The sequence below is a fragment of the Dryobates pubescens genome, chromosome 24 (genome assembly GCF_014839835.1).
Source record: "Dryobates pubescens isolate bDryPub1 chromosome 24, bDryPub1.pri, whole genome shotgun sequence".
Taxonomy (NCBI): Eukaryota; Metazoa; Chordata; class Aves; order Piciformes; family Picidae; genus Dryobates; species Dryobates pubescens.
Window position 1 is genome coordinate 3,706,410 of NC_071635.1, and position 27,663 is coordinate 3,734,072.

The following is a 27,663-nucleotide window of genomic DNA, read 5'->3' on the forward strand; positions in this document are numbered from 1 at the left end:
CCTCTCATACTGTGGTTAAGTGAGAAAGAGTTTTGTTCTTGTTGTGCTGAGACAGAATCCCAGGCCAGCCATGGGCTGTTAGCAGTTTGGAGTCAGCCAGAGCAGCTGGGCAGCTGACAGGTGCTTCCCAGGCCATGCACATTGCACTATAAAAAGGGGGAAGTTTGCCGAGGATGGGGCTGAGCTTTACATTTGCATTGGTATTAGTTTTTCTGCTTCACCAAATCCATTTTCATTTCAGCCCACAGGTCTCCTCTCCTTTTCCTGATTCCCCTTCTTGGCTGGGGAGGGCTCCCTAGGTGACAGACCAACTGCTGCAGTAGCTGACACAGGCTAAACGTAGGTAAGTTTGTATTAAGAAAGGAGAGAGATTCCCACTTTCTTACAGCTGCCACCTTCTTGGCAGTGCCCGGGGTTCAGTAATATGCAAAACCTCGGAAACAGACACCCCTAAAGAACGCAGAATTGCTCCCTTAGCTACTAAACGCGGCGCTATGAGTGCAAACATCCGCTCTAACTCAACAGGGAGTGCCGTGGGACCAGGGATGCGCAGGAGCGCTGCCGGCACAGGCTCCCACGAATCTATTAAAGGTTTCTTCGCCACACAGGTCCTTCAGCACCGTGGCGCTTGAGCCACGGCCGCCTCCCCGGGGCTGCTACAGCGGGCGGGTCCTGACACCCCCCAGCACCAGTCACCCACTGTCAGCCACACCCCCGTCCCCGGAGGTGCTGTCTCTCCGGCTGAGGGGGCCCAGCGGACTCCGCGGCCCTACCCACCGTGTGCCGGGGGGCGCGCAGGGGGCTGACGGCGGCTCCGCGTTCCCCTCCTGCTTTCCAAACTTTCCCGCCGCCGTCGCCGCCCGCCTGACGTCAGAGCGCGCCGCAGCCCGCAGGAAGTCACGTGGCCCAGCGGCCAGGCGCGCGCGGCTCGGGGCTGCGCTGCGCAGGCGCGTGCGGCGCCGCGGGGCTTTTCTCCCTGCGGGGGTCGCGCGTCGCGCCGGGACTGACGACGACAAACAACGACAACGGCGGCGGGGCCGCGGAAAAGGGGACAGGGCCGGCTGCGGACGGCGCAGTCTGGTGTCCCCCTGTTGGCCTAGCCAAGTCCCCCTTCCTTTCCCCTCCGGCGGGCGCGGCGCGAAGGTGAGCGGCGAGAGGCGCGGGGGCACGGCCGGTTGAGGCGACGGCGGTTGTGGTGGCGGCAGCGGCGGCGGCAGTGACAACGACACAGGCAGGGGGCGCTGCTGCTCCCTCCGTGCTCTCGCGGCTGCCGTTAGTGCCGTGCGCATGCGCCGCGCGGCGCCGGTTGTGCTGAGGGGGTGCGCGTGCCCGGCTCCCTCAGGCGGAGGGTGGGAGCCGGCTGCTCAGGGCAGTGGCCGTCCATGTTTGTCGCCTTCCCGTACAGACGCTTAACCGTGTCCTAGCCTTGCTTACGGTAACCCTCTGTCCCCACCGTGCTCGGCTTCTGGGCGCGTTTCCCTCCCGGTGCTTCTCCCGACGAGTGTGGCGCCTTCCTGAGGGCGTCCAGCCGCCCCTGTCCCGCAGCCTCCCCACAGGGCTCTGTGGTGGCTTTGCCCTCAGGTAAAGCGCAGGCGGCCGTGCTGGCTGGGGTGTGTTCTCACAGGGTCCAGACCTGGCACATAACGTTGCACTGCTTTTTGGAATCGATGCAAGGTCCGTGAGCAATGGCAGCAGCAGTGCTCAGACCTGCGGTGGTAGTACCTGTGAGGTATCATATACATGGCACTCAGACGTGTAGGGAACCCGGAGTTAGCCAGGTCCTACACCAGCAAAGTTTGGGCTAGTAAAATCTGTATCATATTGCATTTTTTCCTTTTCTTTGAGGGGTGAAAAAGATGAGATTCTCCTACAGCCATGCAGTGTTTCTGGGCCAGTCTGTGTGCAGCTCCTAACGGGGCTAATAGGTCCTGCTTTTGTGCACACCTTGATCCTGATCCCAAGTCCTTAGTCCTGCTGCTTATTCAGCCCCTTAATTAGTTTAATTCACTAATGCAGCAGGGAAGAACAAGAAAATACCATCTTCTCAGGTCACAGAGTTGAACTGGCTTCCCAAGTAGGAGTAGATGCTCCTGAAAGCTTTGCTAAAGCCTATGGCAAATAAAGGAGAGGGGCTTGGTGTTAACCACATGGCTTCTCCAAGGGCAAACCATGGCCTGTGGACTTGGTGGCTTTCTGTGATGGAGTTACAGCATCACTGGATAAGAGAAGAGCACCTGATGTCATCTACAGGAATATGTGTAAAGCTTTTGACACTGTCTTGCATGATGTCCTGGTCACCAGACTGGGACTTGATGGGTGGACCACTGGCTGGATAAGGAATTGGCTGAGGGCTGCGCTCAGAGCTGTCAATGGCTCAATGTCCAAATGGAGACCGCTGACAAGTGGCCTTCCGCAAGGCTTGGTACTGGGACCACTGCCTTTGTCAGTGGTAGGGACAGTGGGACTGAGACACCCTCACCAAGTTTGCTGATGACACCGAGCTGTGTGGTCCAGTTGATATGCTAGAGAGAAGGGATGCTGTCTGTAGGGACTTGGACAGGCTTGAGAGGTGGGCCCAAGCCAACCTCATGAAGTTCAGCAAGGCCAAGTGCAAGGTCCTGAGCTTACGTCAGATCAATCCCAAGCTGAACAATGAATGTCTCGAGAGCAGCCCTTAGGAGAAGGACTTGGGGGGTGTCAGATGGTGGAAAAACTACTCATGAGCCAGCAGTGGTCACTGGCAGCCCATGGAGCTGCTGGCAGGGAGGTTGGAATTGAATGATCTTTAAGGTCCCTTCCTTGTGTGGCAAGACAGGAGAGCTGAGCTGCCCTTTTGGTATCAGTGGTACAACTGAGTCCATCTCACGTAGGCTTGTGCTGCAGGCCTGTGTTTTATTAAAACCCCAATTTTTGCCTCTTGTGAAGACAGAGGCAAAAGTAACCACAGCAGGACTGACACAGTGGGATCAGCCTAAGTCTGGAAACAGTCCTTAGCCCATCACTGTTAAGGAAACAAAGTTTTCTTGGTGTTGTGAGCACGGTGCTTTCAGGACATCTTTGGTTGCCTTAAATGTAGATTTAAAATGCTGTGTTGGTTTTCATTGTTTAAATAGGGGGGAAAAGCAGGAGGTTCTGGTTTTGGGTTAAGAATGTATGCTATCCTTCCTTAGCTTGCTTTCCACAGGGGGGAAGTTGCAGGGCAGGATAAGAACTGCTGTTCTATCTGTGCATAGATTAGGGGAAGAATATCTAAGGTGGAGTCTAGAATGCATCTCTGAGACTCTTTGTGGGTTTGCTGCATACTTGCAGTTATCTTGGAGTAAATGCCCAGAAGAGGCAGTGGCAACATCTTCATGGTATAAAAAAGTAGAATTATTTTTTCTCCTCCTTCCACCTTCTCTTATCACATTTTGCTGTTTCAAATGCCCTGGCGTTTGGGGGGGGGTTGAGTTTTGGTTTGTTCTTTTCGTTTACATTATCTTTGCTTTCTTAAAGCTACTTGCTTGTGTTTAACTGTGTCTCCTCTTCCTGGTATCGCTCACACATGATTTTATTTCACAGATTGCATTGGAAGGGACCCTCTAAGGTCATCTTGTCCAACTCCCCTGAAGTGAGCAGGGACACCTCCTACTAGATTAGGCTCATTTGAGGGAAGGCAGCTGTTTTGCTTTAACAGAGTGAAGTTTTGACCCTGCTTTTACTTCTGATTTCAATTGTTTATCAGAATAGTGCTGTGAGGCAGGCAGTAAGAGTCCTTTAATACTGTTCTACCACTATAAGTGTCCAAAAAATGATGCTTTACTTTTAATGGTGCAACTTGCTATAGCCCTCAGCTAAGTACAGTGTCGTTCAGCTGATTATTAATACAAATATCTTGCTGGAGGGATTGAACAGAGCTTGAACTTCGGTTGGGAGTTTCACCTGGCTTATCTTTCCAAGGTGGCTGTTGACCTTTTGCTATCTTGAGTGGTCAGCTCACAGCAGGTAGAGAAACGGATATCCAGCTAAGGAAGCCTGATTTGCACAATAATTTGAAGAGCATTTCCATTTTTGTCATCCTGCTGTAGAATGGGGCTTCCTCTCTGATGGCTGTACTCACGTTTCCTTCTGGGTAGCCTTGGCAGAGAGCTGAGAAGCCTTTCATATGCTGATTGGTACATTAATTACTTTAATTTTTGTGTTAATTTCATTTTCAAAAAGCTGTCTGCTTCTGGCAGCTTGGCTTTGTTTTGCTTATGTGAAGTGCTGCGCTGATGGGCAGTTTTCAAGGACTGACTAAAGTGATTGATGCATTGAAAAGGTTTGCTATTTTTCAAGGTGAATCTGCACGTTCAAGTTGCTACCCTCTGTCTAGTTCATCCCTGATTTGTAGGGGCCTGATTCTGAGGTTTCTCAGAGCTTGGTTTGCCGTGAAAATCAGTGACAGTTGGTAAAAGAGCCCTAACTAAAGAAAGGAAAAACATCTGGTTAGGCATAGCACGGTGACTACCACAGGGACTAGCAAGTAAGGATGATGGAGGATTTTGGAATCGCTGCTCTTTAGTAGGGCCTCGACAGTTGATGGAGTGAGTAGTTTGCATTTTTGACATAACACAGACAATTTGTTAGTAAGAAACTTTACTATTGCCAGCTCTGTGAATATCAAATAGGTGTCTGAGTATATCTTTACATGTTATTTATTCATCAGGATTATAGATGCTTCTCAGAGTGAGCTTTTCAGCCTCTGTGTGTGACAACATAAATCCAGCCACTGGATTTATGATACTTACCCTCTGAGCATGGTCCTCTTCCCAGCCTTTTCTGAAGGCCTCTATATAATCCAGATTTTTTTTTCCCCTCTGCTTTACTTTTTGCAGAAGAGGGCAATTTCTGAAGTGTGTGGTGCTCTGGGGTGTTGGTGTGTTCTTTCTAATGGTTCATACTGGGACATACAGGGAGTGGAGAACAAATGATTTCTCATCTCTTTCCAAGTCTAAGAAAATGTGAGGGAAATTGCTTTTTAGATTTATCTTTTTGTGGGCTCTTTAGCAAGTAGCTTGCTCTCCTGGTAACAGAGAAGTGTCCTTATTAAAACACATTTTGTGGCCATTTTCTGCTTTACAGAATTCATTTTTATAGATTTTAAATAGTACTGCTTGTCTGATAATGCACAAAAGCAATTGGAACTGGGAATCCCATGGCTGCTGCTGAAATCCAGAAGCTGCTGTTAGAATTCTAACAGGGAGGGCAGGCTGTCCACAAGGCTTTCTGAATTAATAGTACAAGTTGTAACTGGAAAGTCTGCAGTTTGGTGCCAGCTTTCCTCCAGTGAATCTCTGGGGCTAAAGGGCAGAAGTAGGTGCCACGAGACACGAGTTCCAGCTTAATCTTCACCACACAGTTTTTCTGTGCCCTAGTTTTCCTCCTTTTCTGTATGCTTTGTGCTTCTCTACACTACAAATAATGAATAGCACATAGTCTCACAGGGGCTGTGGGGAGCAGCTAAACTAGAATGAGAATGTTTACTCCTCGAAATAAGGCTATTTTGATTTTTCTCAAAGGTTGTATTTGACTTTCAGTTGACAGGCTGACAGGAATGGAGACTGAAACTGCAAGAGACAAAGCCATGGAAGAAGAAAGCACTGAGCAGAAAAAGGAGAGAGAGAAGAAGAAGAGGTCAAGGGTGAAACAGGTGCTTGCTGATATAGCAAAACAAGTGGACTTCTGGTTTGGTGATGTCAATCTCCACAAAGACAAATTCCTCCGGGAACAAATCGAGAAGTCCAGAGATGGGTGTAAGTTTATGTTCACTGTATTTCAACGCTTGCCTTCCTCCTACCCCATGCTGCTGGTGACAGTTGCAAGTCACTTTGGGGTGCTGGTGTGCTCCTGGGGAAGATGTTGCTTTCATGCTGGAAACCGGCATTAGGGTTGGCAGCTCAGGAGGCAGAGCCTGGTACTAGTTGTTAGAAACTGTGTTTAGTGTTCTCTTTGCCTTTGCTAACAGTTGCAAGTTAGAGGCATCTGCCAGGGCCGAAAGGACCTGTCTGGGAGTCCTGGTTTTCTTTAGCTGTATAATTTAAAGAATAAGCAAAGAAACAAAGAGTCAGCAGGAGAGGTACAGTACTTGGCTTGTAGGGTAGCTAGATGCAGAAATTAAAATGACAGTTGGGTTTCTGGTTAGATATTGATAGCTTTTTGTGTTTTCTTCACAAATTTGGTATGTGAGAAATTGTGAGCTATTCTGGGCCTCTTTCCTATAGACAAATTCTGATGTGATTTATTTGACTCCAGAGTAGGAAGTTGAGCTTAGTTCTGAAACTCTTTGACTCGTTTGTAAAAGGAAGCGATTTACACATTAGCTCCAGTGACTAGAATGCATTTTTGCCACCGGTACATGTGTCCAGCTGCATTGTGTGAAAGGGGAGCCTGCCTGCTGCTTGGAGTAGTCTTCAATTACATTGAACTTCAAATGGGTTTTAAAGCAAAAAGGCCTTCAGAGAAATAAAATTTACCCTGCGTTTTCCACAGATGCCAGAGCCTTTAACTTGTTTAAGAGCAATGCAACATCATTTTGTGTCAAGGTTTTTGGCAGCATGACTCACTGCAACTGGAGTGGGAGCTGGGGCTCTTTTGTGTTGGGAAGGCTGCCTTAAACACTTAATTGAGTACTTGAAGGAGAGGCATGTTTTCAATGCAAATTGGTTTTGTATTGTAAAAGTCCTTTGGAAAGGGGGGCGGGGGGGTTTCTTCCTTTCTTTTCAACGACAATACTTATCAGTGGGGAGGTGAAAGAACAAAATTCCTTTTGAGAAAGGTTGCCACAAAAGAAAATTAAATATAGGTTTACTTGAAACTTTAATTTTGACGGTGAAAGCTTTCTGTAAATCCTTGGCAGCATGATGACATACTTTACAAAAATAATAGCAGAGCCTTAGTGCCAGATTAGAACACATAACTAATGCTTTCTAGATTACCCTGATCTCATCATTTCCCCCTCTCTTTTTATCCCTAGATGTCGATATATCCCTACTTGTTTCTTTCAACAAGATGAAAAAATTGACTACTGATGGAAAATTGATAGCTCGAGCAGTTAAAAGCTCATCTGTGGTAGAGGTATGTAATATTTCCCTCCTGTGTTTGCTAATGCTGGATGATAATGATACTGGCACTGAAAGTGGCAATAATCTTGTGGAAAAATGTTCATTTCTTGTTACTTGTAGCTGGATTTAGAAGGGACTAGAATCCGAAGACGCCAGCCGCTGGGTGAGCAACCAAAGGATGTGGATAGTCGAACAGTCTATGTGGTAAGCTTGGCTTGAGATGTGCCTTGTGTTAGGCAGGGACCTTTATTTCTGACTCTGGAAACTCCCTTTAACTTTCTTGCTGCTAATTAATTCTTTTAAGAATTCAAACCCCACTGAGCATTGTCAGTGGTGATCTAATTGCATAGGATTATTTACTGCATTAAGAACAACAAAGCCAACATCAAGCAGCCACATAGTTTTACCAGAATTAGAAGGTGGATTTTCTTTGTGCATGCTTAGTGCAGTAAATGCATTTTTGGTATCAGAAGTGCATTTGTGCATCAATATTTTTGTTAAGACAGGGAGGGGCTGAGCGGGTGGCTGGCTGCTGTTGCTTGTAGTAAACCATCTTGATCCCATGGTAATGCAGCAGTGAGAAAATGACATTTTCTTTCTTTCTGTCCCTTTTTTTAAGGAGCTGCTGCCCAAAAATGTCAATCACAGCTGGATTGAGCGAGTGTTTGGGAAGTGTGGTAACGTGGTTTACGTCAGCATACCCCGGTATAAAAGCACTGGTGATCCAAAGGGGTTTGCTTTTGTTGAGTTTGAAACTAAAGAGCAAGCAGAGAAAGCTATTGAGGTGAGCAGTGGTGCCTCTGGTCTGTTAAAGCTTCTTCCTGCTTGTCCCTGTTTGATAGGGATGCTGCAATCTTTACTAGCTCACCTACTGACAAAAAAAATGAATTCCTAACATAGCCTAATTCAGACACTTAGCTCAGCAGGCTTTGTGTTCCTGTCTCCCACCCCCAGACCTCCAGTCATTTCCACAGTTAAAGTGTAATTTTAGTGTTAACCTGGAGACTGGGCAGAAGGGTGTTTTTAGGGAATAATTTAGTTGGCCACTTTTGGCATCCTTTAGGGAAATTGAGATCTCTGTATCACAGAACAATGGCTGTGAAATTCCATCAGATGAGTGTGGTCATACCTAATATTCTGTATTTAAATCATAGAATAGAATCACAGGTTCATAGAATGGCTCAGGTTGGGAGGGGGTATCTACTCCAACCTCTCAACTAGACTGCTGCTCAAGGCCTCATCCAACCTAGCCTGGAATGCCTGCAGGAAGGAGGCATCCACAGCCTCCCTGGGCAGTCTGTTCCAGACTCTCAGCACCCTCCTACTGATCTTCCTTAGATCCAGTCTAAACCCACTGTACCTCAGCTGCAAGCTTCAGGTCTGCTTCAGGTATTGGAAGGCAGCTCTAAGGTCCCTCCAGAGTCTTCTCTTCCCTAGGCTTATCCCCAGTTCCCTCAGCCTATCCAGAGGTGCTCCAGCTTTTGGGCCATCTTTGGATTTCCTCTGGACTCACTCCAGCAGCTCTGTGTCCTTCGTAAGAAGGACTGCTGGGGAGGCAGTTTTTGAGGTGGGGTCTCAGCAGAGCAAAAGGGCAGAATCCCCTCTCTTGCCCTGCTGGCCACTCTCTTAATGTAGCCTAGGATTTCAAATGTGATTTGAAAGTTGAAAAGCACTTCTGTTTCTGTATCACAATGGTAACAGACACAAAGACATCACACTGATAATGTCAACTCAAGCAAGCTCTGCACTGAAAAAGCAAACACGTGGTAAAAAAAAAAACCCAACCCACTGAAAGAAAAATGTATGCACCTCTGGAGTCATGAGGGGCTACCAGAACTGCTGTTTTTCACTGGATGATGATTTGTTAAAAAAGAAACAGACTGTTTAGGAATGGTTTGTGGATTTTAACAGTTGTTTATTTTTGTAGTTTCTGAATAACCCACCCGAAGAAGCACCACGGAAACCTGGGATTTTCCCCAAAACAGTGAAGAATAAGCCTGTTCCTACCCTGAATGCAAGTAACAGCACTGTGGTAGGTAAGTGTTAAGTTGCTGTGATCAAGAGACAAACTGTTTTGTGCCTCTGCTTCTGAAGAAAGGCTTTTGAACTGGTGTGATACTGCAGGCTAAGTTCACTATAAAAATAAAATGCATATTGCTCCTTGCATCTAAGCATTTACAATTAGCAAAGGGCCAATTTGACACAGATTGTTTTAAAAATCTTTAGTATTGAAGGGAAATATCCATGCATAAAAGCAACATTCTGCTTAAAACCTTAGTTCTGCTCAGTTTGGGATCATCTGACATATTTCAGAGCAAACCTTGTGATATTCTTCTGTCTGCTGAAACTTCTTTTGAGAGAGCTATGAAGACAGTGGGGTTTTGCCTACCTTCCTCTTTGGAACTCTTGCTTTTGAGCTGAGCAGTCCTTAGTGGAACAAATTTTTCATGATGTATTTGCCCTTCCATGATTGATAATTACTCATAAAAATCTGAGAAAAGAATCCTGACCTGACAGTTGAAGGTGCTTCCAGTAAATACAACCTAGTATACCTTACACAGCAGCATCACAGGATGATGATGCAGCTGTGGCCACTGAAACCTTTTTCCTCAGTTCTGATTTCTATTACAATTTCCCAGACTTCAGACATCTTCCCATCTTTTTCATGAGCATGATGATGAATCCTGTTCCTCATTGTTATTGCTAATCCTTTGTTACACCAATAACCACTGGGACCAAAAATAAATCAAATGAAAGCCATGCCTGTTTTTAAGCCACGCTTTAAACCCACTGAAGTGACTTTCTGTTGCATCCTGCCCCGGATAACTTTGAGAGAAGTAGACAGTACTGAAAATTAGTTGCTATTTTTTTTTAGCTATGGTAATATTATTTAATTTAGAAGGCAAACAGTTGTTCATTATGTCAATATTGTGGTACATTTATTGGGTTGAGTATCTCCTTTTTATTCTCAATAATTTTCTTTTTTTTTTTCCTTTTTCATGTCTTTGTTGTTTGGCCTGGAAAGAGGAAAATGCCTCTTCTCAAAGCCAAGTAAAGGATGACCTAAAATGTGCATTTGTTAAGGGAGAAGCAAAGAAGTCTAGCTCTTCATGTGAGAGTAAGTACTCCAGTCACTTGTGACCCAGAGATCTTTCTCACTTTGTGAGACCGAGCCTTACCGTATTTCTCTTGTGCTTAAACTGCCTGGGAAGAGCTTTGTGTCAATATATTGCATCTCTCCTGTAGTTCGAGATGGGTGTTCCATTTCCCATCACAGGTTATCATCACATGTGGTATTGTGATTGTTGATTTAGCTCAGGTAATCTAATCTAGGTTTTAATCATTGTTTTAAATGTTGTGGTTTTAATACAGAAGAGAAGAAAAAGAAGAAGAAAAAGAAATCCAAAGTGAAGAAAGAAAGCCATGTGCAAGCAGCTGCAGAGACAAAGGAATCAAACACAAACACTACAGCAGAGCAAGTACCCAAATCAAAAAGACACAGGACTTCCTCGGAGTGCTCAGAAATGGAGGGGATTGAGACTCACAGGCAGCACTCAAGGAAAGAGAAAAGAAAATGGGACAGAACAGAGAGCTCAGAGGCACCTTGGGAAAGCAGGCCAGGGAAGAGAAAAAGAACCAGCTCTGGAGACGGTGAGACATCAGCTCCCAAAGTCAAGAAAACTGTTCACAAGGATGAAGTTCCTCCTGTAAAAGAGGAAACCACAGAAGCTCCAAAGGATTCCAATGGTAAAATTTGTTGCATATCTTCTTAGTATTGTCATGATTTATATGCACGAATGAAATCAAATGGCAGATCTTACAGATTGTCCCTCATAACTAAGCCTTCCAAGTCCAGGCAAGGACAAAATCTTGAGTTACAGAAGTTGCATTCTTTGCAGCTGAAATTGTGTTTGTAGGGGCCTACAAATGAGGAAAGTGGAATTTTAGTATGCTAGAGGGTGAGGAGCAAGTGAGGAAAGAGGGTTTGCAAAGAACACTGATGGAAAGCAACAAGAAAATTGTCATCTGTGTAATAGAAATGCATTAGTGAAGTAACTTGCTGAGGCCAGAGAGTTTGTCATTTGCACTACATAACTAAACCTTGGGAAGGCTGGTGAAATACCCAGACACTGCCTTTCTGTCTTTGAAAGACTGAAAACTGGTAAAGGGTTTTTCTGGTTGAGACAGGAGGTGAAAAATGGTTGATCTGGTGGAGGGCATAACAAGGTCAGTTGAGGAATAAGTGATGTTCCCTGCAGTTAAATTTAAACCTTGTGCCGAGTCATTCTAAGGAGATAAAATGCATGGAGAAGAGGTAAGAACTTTCAACACTGAAGCAGGTAAAACAGTTCACAAAGTTAACATCAGTAGAACTTCACTGAAGTATGGATTAGAGTCAGCCTTGGCAAATGGTGACAGTGCAAGAATCTAGATAAGATTAAAATACAAAAGAATAATATGATCCTGGTTTCTTACAGGAGATAAGGAAAAAGAAAAGCAACAGATGGGATTAAAAGTCGCTTTGAAATCACATGTGGGCTGACAAGAACCCATGATTAGAGGCTACACTCAGGTAGTTAAGTGGACTAGAAATAGGCTCCCGTTTCTGGGAAAGGATTCACCTACAGATTTGAATCAGAAAATCAATGTTCATTAAGCTTTTTTTTTTGGTAACAAAGTAAATGGTATCTTTCAACATCTGTCACTGTTATAACTGAAAATATGTTGTGGGGTTTTTTTGGGGGGGACTTTTTAATGCAGACATTTCAGCAGAAGAGGACAAAGATAAAAAAGACACATCCCTTTCAAAATCTAAAAGGAAACACAAGAAAAAACACAAAGAAAGGCACAAAATGGGCGAAGAAGTCATTCCTCTCCGAGTACTCTCCAAGTAGGTTATGAAACAACTGTGTGAGCAACTTCTGGTGTATGGGGGTAGGGGGGGAGGAGGAAGTGTTTACTGGTTAGTGGAACCTGGCTAACTAAAAAGAGTGTTCTGATGAGTGCACACAGAGAGAGGAAAAAAAAAAGGTGCCATCTGGCCTGCACCTAACTCAATTTTATTTATCCACTACCTCCAGTCCGGGATTAGATACAGGCTGGGTAGACTCAGCTATCCAGTGGCAGGAACTGCATAATTCACACATTATGCAATAAGTTTACAGGACAATATTTTATTGTTTAGTATGGTGTAGATTCAATTGCAAAAAAAGCAGTAGTGAAGGCTTTGGCCTTTATTTGACTGGCCAGCTTTTGCTTTTTTCAAACCTCAGGTATGTATTATGTTTGGGGCCCGGGGGGTGTGTTGGCATTTCTTTGTGGTACCTTTTTATTAGTTGAAGTGTATTATAAAATGTTTTCCTGGACTATGAGCTGTATGAATCCAAGTCACAAGATTTACATACTTTATTGAGCCTTTATTGCTTAACAGGTTTATATACAATGCTCTCTCGATATTCCCAAGCTTTTGCAATATTTTACTTCATATTTTTAAGATCCTTGCATGTCTGACAGGCCATCACCATTGCTAAAGTGCAATTCCAACATTTTATACCACAGAGTTGCATATTAGCAACAGTATTAGCCTGTAGCTGAAAAGGTTCAAATTACCACTGGTAAGACCGGCTTAATGGCAATGAAGTGCAAATACCCCAATGTGCAGCTGGTTCCTGGGCCAAATGATGTTATTCCAGAAGTTTAACAAAAATATTCCTGTAACTGTTGGGCTTTTAGGAGTCACCACAACTAAAACATGGAAGCACTTACTTTTTAGGCATCCAGCAAGTACCTCCATGTTAAAGTAGAGGGGGTCCTTGCCGTCCTGTGCTACACCGCGATAGCAAAATTGTGCTTTTATTCTTTATCACAGAGGCCACGCTTGCTTTGCAAATACATTTCTAGGAATTGGAAAGTGTTTTCAGTTGAGGAAAAAATAGGATTCACCACCACTAAAACATGGAAGCACTTACTATTCAGGTGCAAAGCAAGTACATCCACATTTAAGTTGTGGGGATCCTGAAGTGGAGAAATACAACCAAAAAAATCCTTCAAACAACAATGAAACTTTAAACAGGGTGCCGATAATACAACAATAAACCTGAGCAGGTATCTGTTACTGCAAGTAGGCTTCTTCGAGCCTGAAACAGCCTGAAACTTGAGGATCCACCGCCACTGAAACATGGAAGCACTTACTTTTGTAGGCAGCAGGTACCTCCATGTTAAAGCGAAGGGAGTTCCTTTAAAGTTCAGAAACGGGTTCAAATATTTCAAACACACAGGCCGCTGAAAAGTTGTCTTGTTCAGTAACACTTAAGTTCTTGCTGGAGAAGAGTGCCTTCAACTGCTTGCAGCCAAAATCCTTCGGTTTTCGTTCTCCTGGATGTGAAAATCATCCAGCCGAAGCATAGCGAGAAAAAAGCCCAAAAAAAAAAGCCCCAAATCCTGCGAGGTATTTCAGTATTGCGATCAGGATTCACCTCTACTAAAACATGGAAGCACTTACTTTGTTTAGATCACAGAAAGCACCTCCATGTTAAAGTAAAAGGGGTCCACAAAAAGTAATAAAAATAATAGCCCGGAGTTATCGACGATGCTTGGTCCTTTTCCACCGAGACTCGGAGACCTCTGCAGCAAATAGAGAGGAAAGTTTTAGTTAAGTGTAGGCAAAGAAGAACAAAAATAAGTCTTAAAAGCGCATAAGATTGCAAATACTTGCCTGACTCGGTCCCCATGCTCTTCTCTTCCTTCCAGTCAAGTTAGCTAGCAGGACTTCCTTCAGCTTGTATTTATACCATACCTTGCTAAGGAATGGTGTTGCCTTTTTATCTCCAAGAATCATTAGGTGGGTCTTTTGTTATTTTAATGTCTTTGCTCTGCTGAGAATGTATGATCCTGGGTGAGTCTGGATGCTTTTTTTGAAGTATACAGTTGTCAATGTTAACAGCTAAAACCATTACCACAAGATATCCTCCTCTTTAAAAATCCTCTATCAGCTTGTTTGATAGCACAGATTAGGGTAACAATGAGTCGTTCTCACAGTGGCACTATAGGCATTGTGTTGCTGTGGAGCAAAGCTCTGGCTGTTTGCAGAAACATCTCCATGTTAAATGTATGTAAATATATAAATTGCTTCCATGTGGTGGTATTTTTTAACCAAAATGCATTTGAATAGTAAGGAATGTTCTTATCTCAGTGGGTTTTTGGTGAGTTTAACCAGTTGTTGATTTTCCATCAGTGATTTATTTTTTTCCCCCCTAAAAACGAAGTGACTGATTCTTAGTATAGTCACACAGGAGTGGGTTCACTGAACTAATTCACTGAATTCAGAGTTCACTGTCTCTGAATTAACCCTGAATTTAGTGCTTGTGGTCTGTGGAGTACATAAATTTACCATGCTGTTCTATATGCTTCCTGAGTATGTAAAACAAATATTGGGAGTCATAATCTGAATGCTGGGCCTGGGATGGTAAAAACTAAAGAAAATAGAGAGGTATAGACAAGGCTTAATTTGACCTAACTGCAGGGCGATCTGTGATGGCATAACCACTCTGTACTGCTCACCAGGTTTAGCTGAAGCTATAAATTGAGTTTTCATCTTCTTGTTTCCAAAGGATATTTTCTCATTTAAAACTGACATCTTATACTTGCATTATAGGACCGAATGGATGGATTTGAAGCAAGAATATTTGGCCCTTCAAAAAGCCAGCATGGCTGCCTTAAAGAAAACAATGTCACAAATCAAAAATGAATCTGTGGCAGAGATGGACACTGAGTCTGGTAGGCAGCAAAAGCCTCAGTCAGAAAATGATGAATGAAATCCTGCTTGTGATGCCTTTTCTCTTGTGTTCCCCATGGTTCCAGTACACAGACATGAGTGATTTAAGACCCTGGTCCTCTAGAAGCACTCCCAATTGGTTTTATTTTCTAAAATGCTGATGCTTTCTTTTGCCAAATATTGCTAACAGCAGCTCTCCTTCATTTAATTAGATTTGGGACTAAGGAATCTTGACAGTAAAGCCTAAACAAGTCATTTCAGCATATTCCAGCTTCTTAACCTTAAAGCTCTTTTTGGGTAATTGTTACCATAAAAGCCTCAGAGAGGTAAATCAAGACCCAGCTTTTCTGATTAATTAACTTGGGCCTGGTTTGCTTAAGCTTAGCCATACCTGCAGCAGTTTTTCTAAGGCATTCAAAAAGTGGCTTGCAGTGGAGTTTTGTCAGCTTGATGGTTAAAGAAGCTTTGTAATTTTGACCTCTTTGTTGCATTTCTACGTTTTTCAGATATAAATTTGCCCTTTGTTTTTTGTTGCTCTGGATCCTCTGTACTGCACTCTCTTACATGCTGACATTTCAATGTTTGTCTGCTTGGTTTTAATCAATGGAGAATTACGAGTTCAACTATGAATTACAACGAATAGAATGTGAAATAATCTTATAAGACCTTTGAGGCTGTAAAAACTTCTTAAGACTCTTTTCTTGAGGCTGTTTTCTTTTTTCTTCCTTTTTTTTTTTACTCATATTAACTTTACCTTCTTAACAGTCTCGATCTTAGATTAAAAAGCAAACACAAATTAATCTGCAGTACAAATATTTGATGACCCTTGCTCCATATCTTGTGTGCATCACGTTGCTTATGTGCTTTCATAGCATCTTAGTTTGTCAAAATAATACATTAATTCGGGTTTGGTGGTTTGTGTTTCTTTTCCCTTCCCCGTTTTCAAACTGCCCAGCCACCAGTGAGGACTGCGCCCATCCCTCCAAGGCCAACACAATGGGGCCCCGCTTTGTGAGTGGAGTGATTGTGAAGATCATTAGCACTGAGCCCCTGCCGGGCAGGAAGCAGATCAAGGTAATGCCTTTGTAACCTCAGGGTAGCTGTTAGCCTTTCCTCTTACAGTGCCTCCCAAATGTTTTGAATATGGAATACCACTGAAACAAGTCTTGCTGTTTTTAGGTTTGGTTTTTTTTTTTCCCAGTTGTTTGGCCAGTGGCTGTGTACAGCAGTACTGTGCACTCCAGTATCTGTGAATTGCAGATTTTCCAACGGCAAAATTAGTTAAAGAGAATGTTTCAGAGCAAAAGTGAGCCTTTGGAGTGCTTCAAGCAATGTCAAGTTTATACTGAAAATAATGGCAAACATAAATAATGTTCTAGAGGATGAGTAGTTCTTTCCAGTTTAAAAAGAAGTCAAGGACAAAGTGGGTGCAGTACTCTGTGTTTGTCACGGTGCCAGTCATTCCAGCACAATTCAGACCAAGACATCTATTAGTCTATTGCAGTTTATACTGTTAACAGGAATTTGGGGACAAGAAAATGATCTCTGCATGAGAAACAGTTGTTGTGTTTTGTTTTTTCTAGTAAGAAAATCACAATTACAAGCCCTCCAGTTCAGTAAGAGTGACAGCAGAAGATTTCCAGTCATTTATTTAGCCATTTCTGTATAATTTCATCATCATAGAATGACTTAGATAATCTCTAAGGTCGCTTCCAACCTACTCCAATCTCCCCGTCATGGGCAGAGACACCTCTCAACTAGACTTAGCTGCTCCAGGCCTCATCCAGCCAGGCCTTGAACACTGCCAGTGTCTCACCACCTTCATACTGAAAAACTTCTTCCTAAGATCCACTCTAAGCCTACTCTCCCTCACCATTCCCCCTTGTCCTGTCACTAGGCACCCTTATGAAAAATCCCTCTCCAGCCTTTTTGCCTTCAGGTATTAGAAGGCAGCCTTAAGGTCCCCTAGGGTCTTCTTTTCTCCAGACTGAACAGCCCCAGCTCCCTCAGCCTGTTCTCAGAGCAGAGGTGCTCTAGCCCTTGGCTCGTTTTTTGCCCTCCTCTGGACTCACTCGTACAGCTCTGTGTCCCTTCTTTCACTGGGGACACCAGAACTGGAGGCAGGTATTGAGGTGGGTATCTGTATTCATCCCATAGCAGCTGCTCCTTTTCCTCATTTAAAAACCCAACCAAAACAACAAAACCCAGAACAGCAAACAAAACCAAACCACATGTGAGGTAGGATATTTTCTTTTAAGAAATTAAAGGTTTAAGGTGCATCCCTTTGAAGTAGCAGTATTGAAAGTTTTCCAAAGGCAAGAGAAGGTTTTTTATTTCCCAGATACTGAATTTTCCATACTTTTTTTTTTCTTCCCCACAAGTTGCAATTTTGGATGAATATATCTGGAAATAGTTGAACAACTCATCCATGTTGGCATAAATATTTAGACCACTTTGGGCAATAAGAGGATGGTTCAAAATGGGAACTCTGAGATGACTTTTTTAATAACAGAAGTGAGCATTTGAAATCATTGGCTGCTTGCAAGCCTGTGAGGTTTTAGTGTGTGCATGAACCTAAGTAAGATGAGAACCTTGCTGAGAACAAACTGATGGTAGAGTTTCAACCTAATCAGTCTTATCAGCTTAGGTGTATTTGTAGGCAGTTGTCTGAGTGCTGGAGACGCTGAGAGAATGTGGTACTTGTCACTGTAAAGTCTGAGGGCCCCTTTGACTGCAGTGTACATCTCCCTGGGTTAAGTTTGTGTCACAGCTTAACAGAGTGGTCAGGATGTGAGCTTACTCTTCCTGCTAGAGCTGAAAACAAACTTATTTTAGCGTTTTCAGGTATTTTGAGGTTAGTTTTAGGGAAAACTAAGCATAAAGTAGAGGGGAGCAGTATAAGGTTAAGGTAGTCTTTCCATGTCAGCAGTGGGTAGGCAAAATATTTCCTAAAATGTTACCAAGCAAATAAGGCCAGGTTTTATGGGGGACATACAACTGGAGAATACAGCTGTAGTTGAAAGAAGCAATCCTCTTGAGGATGCACCAGCCCTCTTTTCAGGTCAACAGTGGAAGCTGCAAACTGTACCAAAACTTCCTGCAGTTTTCAGGCTCTAATAGTTGCTGACAAAAGCTCCCTTTCCCCTTACTCTTGGGCTGTCACAGCTACATCGAGCACTGCCACAAAGCAACATATCTAAGCTGATCTTTCCTCAATAAGCTCCCAGACTTTATCTGTGTTTCCCAGACTGGGAAGATCTTTGCAGAGTAGTTTCAGTATTATTTTGGTGTTTTAACATTTTACTTCACAAGGTCTGTATTTTGCTACTAAGGCACATCTCAGAGATGTAGTGGAGTTTGAGTTGTTCTAGTTTTCCATGTAAACAGGGCTTTGGAATAATAGAATTAAGAGTGGAAAGCAGCTTTGGTTGGCTCCTAAATGAACTCAACAGTACTGGCACTTGATTTTTGTTCTGTCTTAATGCTGTTGGTGGTAGTGGAGGGTTAAAAGCAGGGTGTAATTCTTGAATGGAAGCATCTTACTTGAGCTTGCCTGCTGTGAACCAAATTGACTAGGAATGTGTGGTCTTAGCTAATTTCCCTAACAGCAGGTATGAAAAGTGAAGTACTTGATCTGAAAGAGCATGTGTGACTCTTCAGCTGTCAGGGAGAATTTTCAGGCAGAGGTCACTTCATAAAGATAGGAAGGGTTGGTTTACTGCTGCTCATTTCTTAAACAGGGTTGGTTTACCACTAATTTATCAAATAATCTGCCACGAGTGAACTTGCTTTTATATATTTTATGCATAGAGTGATGTTAGGGCTTTTTTTTCCTGTTGGACCAACATATTTCAATGTTGTAGTACACATTTCTGCTTAAAAAAAACAAAAAGTCCATTCAGTATTGAAATAAATGGGGAAATACTGATGTTCCATTAGTAAAATTATTCTTATGTGGAGAAAATAACTGCTTGAAATTGTTCTTGGAGGGCAGGAGGAGAGAGAAACAGATGTTGCAGGGTCTTAAATCAGAATTCAGATATGTTAAAGTTTTAATTCAAAGCTATTTGTAAAGAGATCAAATGAAAAAGTTCAGTTACTGCCTTTCTACTTGATGACCTTTTTGACAGTGTCAGTGATCTGCAGAGAGTCCAAAAAAGTTACTCATTTGATATTCTTTTTTTGTTCCCTGCCTTGCTAGAATGCTTTGGCAGTGCTGGCTGAAGCTGCCTATGTGGATATGCTGGAGGGAGACACAGAATGCCATGTCCGTTTTAACACTCCAGAGGATGCACAGACCGTTGTGAGATCACACAAAGAAATACAGATCAAAAACAACTGGAAATTCGAAGTTCTCACTGGTAAGACTTCTATCTCTCTTTTTTATGGTAGCACAGGAGAGCCTGTGAAAAGTACTGTGAAAAGGATTGTATTGCATGGTGGCTTTGTGGGTGTGTTTTGTGTAGCATTATTTTTTTCTGTGTTGTTGTTTTCTTTTTGCTATTCCAGTGAAATTGGTAAAAAAAAACAAACCCACCCAAGAATTGTATGGCACTGTCCAGAGCAAACTAGTAATTTTCCTTGCCTTTAGCAGCTTAGTTCTCTTCTTTTGAGACTGATTGATGCCATTTTTAGTGGCAGTTGACTGCAGAACTTAATTCACATTGCAGCTTTATGAATTTAACGTTCTGATGATGCAAAAGAATTTTAAATGAAGATTTTCTTGTGTGTGAAATAGCAGGACAAGGATCTAACAGCATGGGTGCCCTTAGAGTGGTTTTAGCACTTGCCTTCTAATTAACCTTTCTTTTTTTTCCAGGAAGGTGAATAACTTATGCCTGACTAATGCCTTTTTTTTTTAATTGTATTTACACTAACATTTTTACTGCTTTACTTTGGAATTTTATCCTAATGTGGGTTGCTTTTGTTTCTGAAATTACTTTGCTGTTCTACATTGTATTATCTTGTATTAGGTTGGAGTAGTCTTCCAAGTGTAGAGAGATCTTTTTATGGAAGTGAGGGGAGGAAAACCTCTCACTTCTGTTGTTATATTCATAAAACTTTTAAATACTAGACATGTACTAAAAATCCAAATGGTCACACACACAGAGAAAAAAGGCCAAAACTCAGATAAAACAATCCAAATGAGTTTTGCTCATCTGTGCATTTAAATGTTTTCCACACTCCTGCACAGATCCTCACACAGGGCCCAGTTCCATGCATGCAGGGATGTAAACCCATTAATGTCAATTAAGGCTTGCAGAAGGAAGAGCTAAAATGGAAGCATTAACCTTCAGGATAATATAAAAGTTAATTAAAGTTTGAGACTCAGTGAATGCTGCTAATGTCATTTGGAGATAGTTTTGTCTCCAGAGCATTCTGCATTCCAGAACTTGAAATACAGCATTATGCAGTTGTGTGCTTTGTGTGTATTTGCCTCTGGTTTTGTATCCATATATAAAAGCGTAGTAGTAGATCAGGAGTAAGTACTACATTGTAGGAGCTTCCCATTCATAGTCTTAAGATTATTTTTTTTTCTCAATCTGGCTCATTGAAATGAGAATGGAAAAGCTGATGAAGAATGCAGGAGGATTTCAGCTTTTCCTGGTGGCATAAAGTAAATGCAGTGAATGAGGATAAGAAGAGAATCTTTAACACACTCTGCTGCAGTGACTAAAACCTTACCAGTAGCATTTTTGCTTTTTAGAGCTTCTACAGCTTCAGCTTTTCATCTGACAATAGAATAAGCATCCATGGTAAGGGTTAGATGCCGTTGTGATAGAATGTATAAAAAATGCTGTTAAGATACATGCAAAAATGGTTCTCAGAAGCATTAATTCCATTACTTTTTGTGGGAATCTTTTCCAAGATGATTTGAAAACTCCCCAGTTAGCGAAGATCTGCCGTGAGACTCTACAACAAACATTACATCACTTCACAGAGCCCATCACCGTAATCGCAGCACAAACCAGAGGAAACAGTGGCAAACTGCTTCTTGCTGCAAAACAGCTTCCTCTCGTTTCCCCCTCATGTCCAACCGTCCCAAACGGTCTGTGAAGTCCCCAGAGTTTGCTGCTAACAATGGCTTTGATGAAACAGAATCATCTCAGCCGTTTTTACAGCAATTGTTTTTTTCTGTTTGATTGTTCAAAACTGGTCAGAGGTTGAGTACATCAGTAAATCAAAGGGCCTCTGAGTGCTATGGTGAAACCCGAGCAGAAGCTGAGCTGCTTCTGCTAATTACATGTAGAGAGTGGTGTTCGCACATTCCCTCAGCTCTGCTTAAGCTTGTGAAACTCCTTGCTCAGGAAAACTTACTTGGCAATCCAATCCTGAAGTTAATAAAATGCATAGGACTTTGGTTGAGGTCCTGTCCAGCTTGTGCAGAGCCAGAGACCTTGGTGTCAGCTTTGAGCTTCTTTGGACAGTGTTTCTTTTCTTTGCCCACCTCTGTGTGTGCAGCTCAGATGTTGCAATGCTCTATGACTTCTCTCACTATGAAGTTGCAGACTGATGAGGAAATAGTTGTTAGGTTTCCCTAAGAAGTATTTTTACCTTGGCAAAAACATCCCTCTTCCTCCCAGCTGAAAACACCGCATCCACTTGTGTTAAATACCTTTATTAATGTGTTTTGTACTGTTGATTTCTTTTTCCAGGTGATCATGAACAGCGTTACTGGCAGAAGATTCTAGTGGACAGACAAGCTAAACTTAACCAACCACGAGAAAAGAAGAGGGGCACTGAGAAGGTAATTTATCTGTGCAACTATGATTGAAAATATGACTCTCTGTGTAGTTTTGTTGTTGTTTTTTTTGTTTTCCCCCAGTACTTTAACATTTGACTCCATGTTTAATTAGTTAAATCACTTTCTACTGACTTTGCAGCAGGGTGTTACAGTCACAAAATAGAGAACGTGTGGCTGTCCTGGTCCAGTTGCCAAATGCAAGGCTGGTCTTTGTGAAGCCAGTTGGAGAAAGTTAAATCCATGACTAAAGACATGAAGTTAATTTCTAAGCTGAGTTTCCTTTAAAATCCTGTCTGGGTAAGCTCATTAAAAAATGAAGTAATTTTGATTTGCTCTAGTGTGATAAAGTGTAGTGCTTTAGTCTTCATTCTCTAGTATGATAAAGTAAATGGTTTTCTTCAGAGTGAATCTTTTTTTTTTCCCCTCTCATGGTTGATACAGGTTTATTTAGTTCTGTGGGAATGCTGGTGTGTTCCTAGTGTAGTCAACAGTCTGTGCACCACTGTGTCTGTTCAGAAAAATCCAAATGCTGCTGCAAGCATCCATAAGCTGAGCAGCGGCATCCAGACCCAAACCCCCTCACATCTGGGGAAATTCCTTTCCAGCCTTGACTTTGACATGCCTGTGAGGCCATAAGGAACTCGCAGGCTGCAATCTCCACCCTTGGCCCAGAAGATCCTTCCAGGCAGAAGCGTTCTTAATTGAGCTAGTTAGCTCCTTTACCTGGCAGAGAGGAGCCAAAGAGTATTTCACAGCCGTTTTATTGCTGGGTTTATTTCACAGGCTGCTGATAAGATTTCTGAGTTGGCTTTAACCTGAATCTTTGTGCTGCTGCTTGCAAAACTTCAAAATCATCTGACCTTAATTATTTGCTGGTGACTTTGGAGACTTTTTGTTTCCTAGGCACCCCAGTGACCACAGTGCCGTAAATTTCCTCCTTGTTCCCTATGTAATTGAAAAGAAAGATGACATTGACCTGAAGGAGCAGCAGTTGTACAGGTCAAACCCTTGCCTTGTACAAGGCATGCTTTGCATGTATTATCTTGTTGGTCTAAATGTTCTCTCCGAGATCCTGCAGACAAATGAATCTAGTTCTTTTAAACAAAAACTGTGCATAAAGTATTTCCCCAGATGACTGATTTAATTATCTTAAAAGCATGGAAATGACATTGGCTCAAGACATTATTCTTCAGCACAAGCAGTGAGGAAATGTGAAAGATCTACAGCTTTAGAGCTTTTTACTGAGCACTGCCAGGGTTTTCTTCAGTTGTTTTTTTTTTCTCAGTGTACTTTTACTTTTTGAAACAAAAGGTGCCAGTGGCACCTTTGACTTCAAGTTGGAGGTGTCCTGCACTCTGGTTTCTCTTCTTCCTCTTTTGAAGGTTGGCATTTGTTGACCAAACTGGTGTAAATTGGCCAGTAATGTACCTCATTGAGGCTTGCAAATATAAACTGTCTCAGTTCTGCCTGACAATAGCAGCACTGGGGGTGCAAACTCCTGTTCCTCCCCCTTACCCATCACCTTGCAGCTCTGGGAGGTGTTAACTTCAAAGCTCAGTGAATGCTATTTAAATGCTAACACAGTGAGGCAAAACATCCAGAAAAGAATGCCTCCCTGGAGTAAGTAACTCTTAACCCTGTGGTCACTTTTTGACAGGCTCTATCCCAGAAATAGGGACTGATAATAAGAAAAACAATGCTTCATTCTCTATTTATTAATACTAGTTTTTATCTTTTACTTGACCATTCTTCCAAAGTAGAAGCTGACTTCTGTTGAAGGCCATAATGAAAGGGGGAAAGTAATGAAACGATTCATAATTAAACACATACAGCTGAATATGCCATTAGTGTATCTTCCTTGTAAAGATTATCTTCTGTTAAAGGGGTTTTAATCCCTTACAGGATCTCTCTTTGAAGATGAGCATTTGTCTATTAGCTCTTTTATAATAGAGACAGCGTCTTATACTTTCTTTCAATTAGTATTTAAATGTAGGCATTAAAGTCCCATTCATACAGGCTGTATAGCTGCAGTGGTCTCATTGTCTTCACAGTAATAATAAGCATACAGATTGGTGCATGGCCCCTTCCAAATCCATGTTTTCTTTCTTGTTCACCTGCATGATAAAACCACCTTAGTGATTCAGTGATACAACTGCAAGCCCTTCTTACCAGAGCTGTTTCCTTAGGGCACTGCCAGTTTCTGCAGGCCTAAAGCAGTGACTTTCTAGCCTTAAACTCAGGGCTGATTGAATGCTCCTATTACAATGCAAAGCCAGGAGTGCCTCCAAGCTGCCCACTTTGTCCTGGGCTTTTGGGGGAGGTGGTGCTGCTGAACCTACTTTACACTTTGTAGGGCCCCTCACACAGGAGGAAAGGAGGAAGTTTAAGAGGGTGGGAGTGGTGGTAGAAGTGAAAGGCATTTGGTGAGGAAGTGAGAATTGGGTATTTGGGAAGGGCGGAATAATTTGCAAAATATATGGGAAAGGAGGATAGTGGGAATGCCTGGGCACAGCCCACACCATTCCTCCTCACTCTGCCTGGGGGCTCTGTCCTTGCAAGACAGACCAGTTCCCTGTCTGTGGGCTGGTGAGAAGTCTCACACCAGAGCACAAATGAGCCCCTTTCCCTGGTTCTCTATTGAAGGGCGGGGTAGCTGTTTGGAGACAGGAATGATGTGCATAGAAATGAGTGCAAATACTGGATTGATTGGCTGGAAATGGCCTTGAGGCCTCTTGCAGGTTCTGAGATGCTGACAGTGAAATACCAATATGAATTGGGCAGTTCGTATCTTAAAGCTTTCCTTCCAGTGTTTGTGATTGATTCTCCATTCCATGTGTTCAATCGGCGTGCCACTGTACTCGTTGCTTCCTGTTAGTTTAACTCTTAACCCACGTTTTAGGTACCAGAAGGGAAAGGAAGTTGTAACTACATCTTCAGATCAATTTTATTTCTGGAGAGTGTTTGAGAAGGCTTCTGTCAGAACTTGTGCTCTGATGCTGCTGAGAGCAGGTTAAGGATTGCACTCAAGTTAAATGCTGGGGGCCACAGAGCAGTGTACCAGTAAGACTGGTGGTGTAAGGACATTGCACACAGCCAACATCCATGGAACATCAGTGTGGGGTGTAATTCCTGGAACTTTTCAAATCTAACAAACTGCCTGCTGGACTGTCTGGTGAGGAAGTGACCCTTTGCCTCAGCACCACCTCCTATGTTCTTAGCAGTCTCCACCAGTGAAGTTGATGCAGATTGATGCTGGTGCCTTACAAATGTGACTAGAGTCAGAGCAGCTTCCTGCTTTCTCACCTTCTATTCAGATTAGGCAGCCTGTCTTGTGCCTGGCATTTTGTTTTGTTATTATTTGTTAGCTTCTTTTCCACAGTTACCTCATGAGCTCTGGTTTATGGTTGAAGAATCTTAATGGGGAAACATAGCTTGTACCTTTGCTTCTGGGTATTAATGTGACTTTGTTGCAGTACTGCCATTAAATCTGGGAACGTTCTAATGGGGGTGCTTTAAAACCAAGTATGCTTCTAATGGTGTTCTCAGTTTTGCTTTCTGCCTGAAGACACAGTACCCACAAGTTAGAAATTAGCAGCTTAGTTATGTTCCACGTGAGTGTTTCTCACGCTGGAAGCAGCTAACCCAGGTGATTGAGGCGACTGAAAGCAACCAAATCCCTGATCAGAATGGGGTCGGAATTAAGGATTCCCAGCGTCGGTGTTCCTCCAAACTGCACCATTAGCTCTTGAGATTCATTCTCAGCAGGCTTGTGATACTGTTGTGCTGATTTCCCAGCCTGAAGGACGGTCCCCATCTGGATTTCAGTGCTTTTGTTTCTTTGCTGAGTGCAGAAAATGACACAATATTCCTAAGGCATTCTTTTTGTGGTCTGACCTGGTTTTCCGTAGCTCAGTAACAGCATGAATCCAACAGAATGTCTGTTTGTTTGTTAACTTACTATATGAGACTGTGCTTGGGTATTTTTGGAGTTGTGATTTTTGTTTACTTCAACTGTGTTGGGAGGGAAGAGGGGAGGGAATGAAAGCTGCTGCGCTGTGCAGAGGCTGAAGAGATGCATCACTGGTTTTGCCGGTTCTGAGATAAATTCTATCAGGGCTGCTTTAACTGATGTTGTTAGATGTATGGGTTAGCTCAGCTGTTCAAAGGTCAGCTTTTCCTTATGGAGCTTGATAAACAGTCAATAATATGGTCATGACTGTGAGGTAAGATCACAAGAAGATATTTTTCCTCTAACCTTTTCTGCCTTTTTTTGTCTTGTTTGCAGCTGATTGCCAAAGCTGAAAGAATGAGACTTGAAAAGACTCAACGAGCAAGCAAACATATTCGATTCACCGAAGAGAAGTAACCAAGACTTGATTGTGATCTTCCAAGTGAACTAGATACTTAAAAAACACAAAAGGAAAACGACCCCCACAGCCACCACTGCTTACAGCAACTAAACCCTTTCTAAGGAGGCATCACAATCAGTTTGATTCATAGTTCTGCAGACTGCAGGTATGAAGATTGTTCTGAGTCCCGTTTTAAATAGGCTGAATGTTTACTGCTTTTGAGCCTCTGGGTAAAGCTTTCTGGTTAAAGAAAAAAAAAGTGTAAAAAGAGGTCTGGCTTTAGTTCACTTCTGGTTTGTGTTTTGGTTTGGGTTTTTTGTTTGTGTTTTGTTGTTTTGATTTTTTTTCCTTTTTTTTGTTTTTGTATGTTGAAGTTTTATACACTAGGTTATGAAATAAAATGATTGAGAAATGTTCAGTTGTCCATCTAATTCTTCAGTCTGCTTTCTGGCACTGTAAATAAAACTGCTTAATGTGGAATAAACCTCTCTAGGCCTCTGCTTAATCCATCAAAGTGTTCAAAAAGACAGTAGAGTTCCTGTATAATCTTCCTTGTGTTTGAAAGTGACAAGCAGTGTCAGAAAATCTCACTGAGAAGGAAGAAAGCTTACTTTCAGTGTAGTGTGCACTTCATGCATGGAGACTTTTATTTTTTAGAAGACTCTTCAAGGAAAGAAATAAGAAAAGCTTTATTTGTTGCATAGATTCATAGAATGGTTTTAGGTTGGAAGTTTCAACCCTGCTGTCATGGGCAGAGACACCTCCCACTGGACCAGGTTGCTCAAGGCTTCATCCAACCTGGCCTTGAACACCTCCAGGGAGGGGGCATCTACAACCTCACTGGGCAGCCTGTTCCAGTATCTCCCCACCCTCACTGTGCAGAATTTCTAACTAATCTCCAGTCTAAATCTCCCCTCATGAAGCTTCACTCCATTCCCTCTCATCCTATCCCTACAAGCCCTTGTGGAAAGTCCCTTCCCTGCTTTCTTCTACCCCCTTCAGGTACTAGAAGGCCACTCTACTGTGTCCCTGGAGCCTTCTTTTCTCCAGGCTGAACACTTCAGCTCTCCCATAAGGAAAGTTCTCTAGCCCTCTGATCATCTTTGTGGCCTCCTCTCTCCATAGTTTCCATGTCCCTCTTATGATGGAGGCACCAGAACTGGATGCAGTGCTGCAGATGGGGTCTGGGCAGAGCAGAGGGGCAGAATCCTCTCCCTGTGCTGGTTGCTCTCCCTGCTTTGGATGCAGCCCAGCACGCAGCTGCCTGCTGGGCTGCCAGTGACCCTTGCTGGCTCATGCTACATCTGCTAACTAGCTCCGGAAGTACTTCCCACTTACAGATAAGTGTTACAGTTGTGTAGCTCACAAGTCAAAAGGTTGATCTTAATCTGACCTAAAGTATTTCATTGTAGGCTGGTAATAGTTAAAAAACCTCAAACCAACCCTATATATAAAATTGAACTAATAGAAGTTTTAAGGTTGTACCTGCCTAAGTCTGCTGTTAGGGATCTCTGATGATATGAAGATAAATGTACCTGTTTAGTTGTGAGATTGTTTTAGTGAGTTTTATTGCAGGGCAAATAAGACACTTAACACATTGGTTTATAAAAGTGTGAAGCTTCTTTCTATTTTTAAGGATGAGCAAGTTATTTTGAAACCAGAAGTACATTCCTAAAATACCCTCAGAGACTTTTGAAGGAAACTGTCAATGAC

General features: G+C 42.8%; 1 protein-coding gene across 1 annotated transcript; it reads left to right on the forward strand.

Annotated features, from left to right (window-relative positions):
- Nucleotides 1-1,100: 1,100 nt before the first annotated feature.
- On the forward strand, nucleotides 1,101-26,014 carry LARP7 (La ribonucleoprotein 7, transcriptional regulator). The gene is made up of 13 exons (XM_054172714.1): nucleotides 1,101-1,143; nucleotides 5,559-5,774; nucleotides 6,995-7,095; nucleotides 7,203-7,286; nucleotides 7,702-7,866; nucleotides 9,010-9,118; nucleotides 10,455-10,829; nucleotides 11,844-11,973; nucleotides 14,737-14,858; nucleotides 15,812-15,930; nucleotides 19,058-19,217; nucleotides 21,513-21,604; nucleotides 25,887-26,014. The coding sequence occupies exons 2-13, from the start codon at nucleotides 5,576-5,578 to the stop codon at nucleotides 25,965-25,967; spliced, it is 1,737 nt and encodes a 578-aa protein (XP_054028689.1). The 5' UTR covers nucleotides 1,101-1,143; nucleotides 5,559-5,575; the 3' UTR covers nucleotides 25,968-26,014.
- The last annotated feature ends 1,649 nt before the right edge of the window (nucleotides 26,015-27,663 follow it).

Coding starts and splice junctions, on each gene's coding strand:
- LARP7 (XM_054172714.1), top strand. CDS start 5,576: ATGGAGACTGAAACTGCAAGAGACAAAGCCATGGAAGAAGAAAGCACT. Junction 9,119..10,454: donor AAGTAACAGCACTGTGGTAG/GTAAGTGTTAAG, acceptor GTTTTAATACAG/AAGAGAAGAAAAAGAAGAAG. Junction 14,859..15,811: donor AGAGATGGACACTGAGTCTG/GTAGGCAGCAAA, acceptor CAAACTGCCCAG/CCACCAGTGAGGACTGCGCC.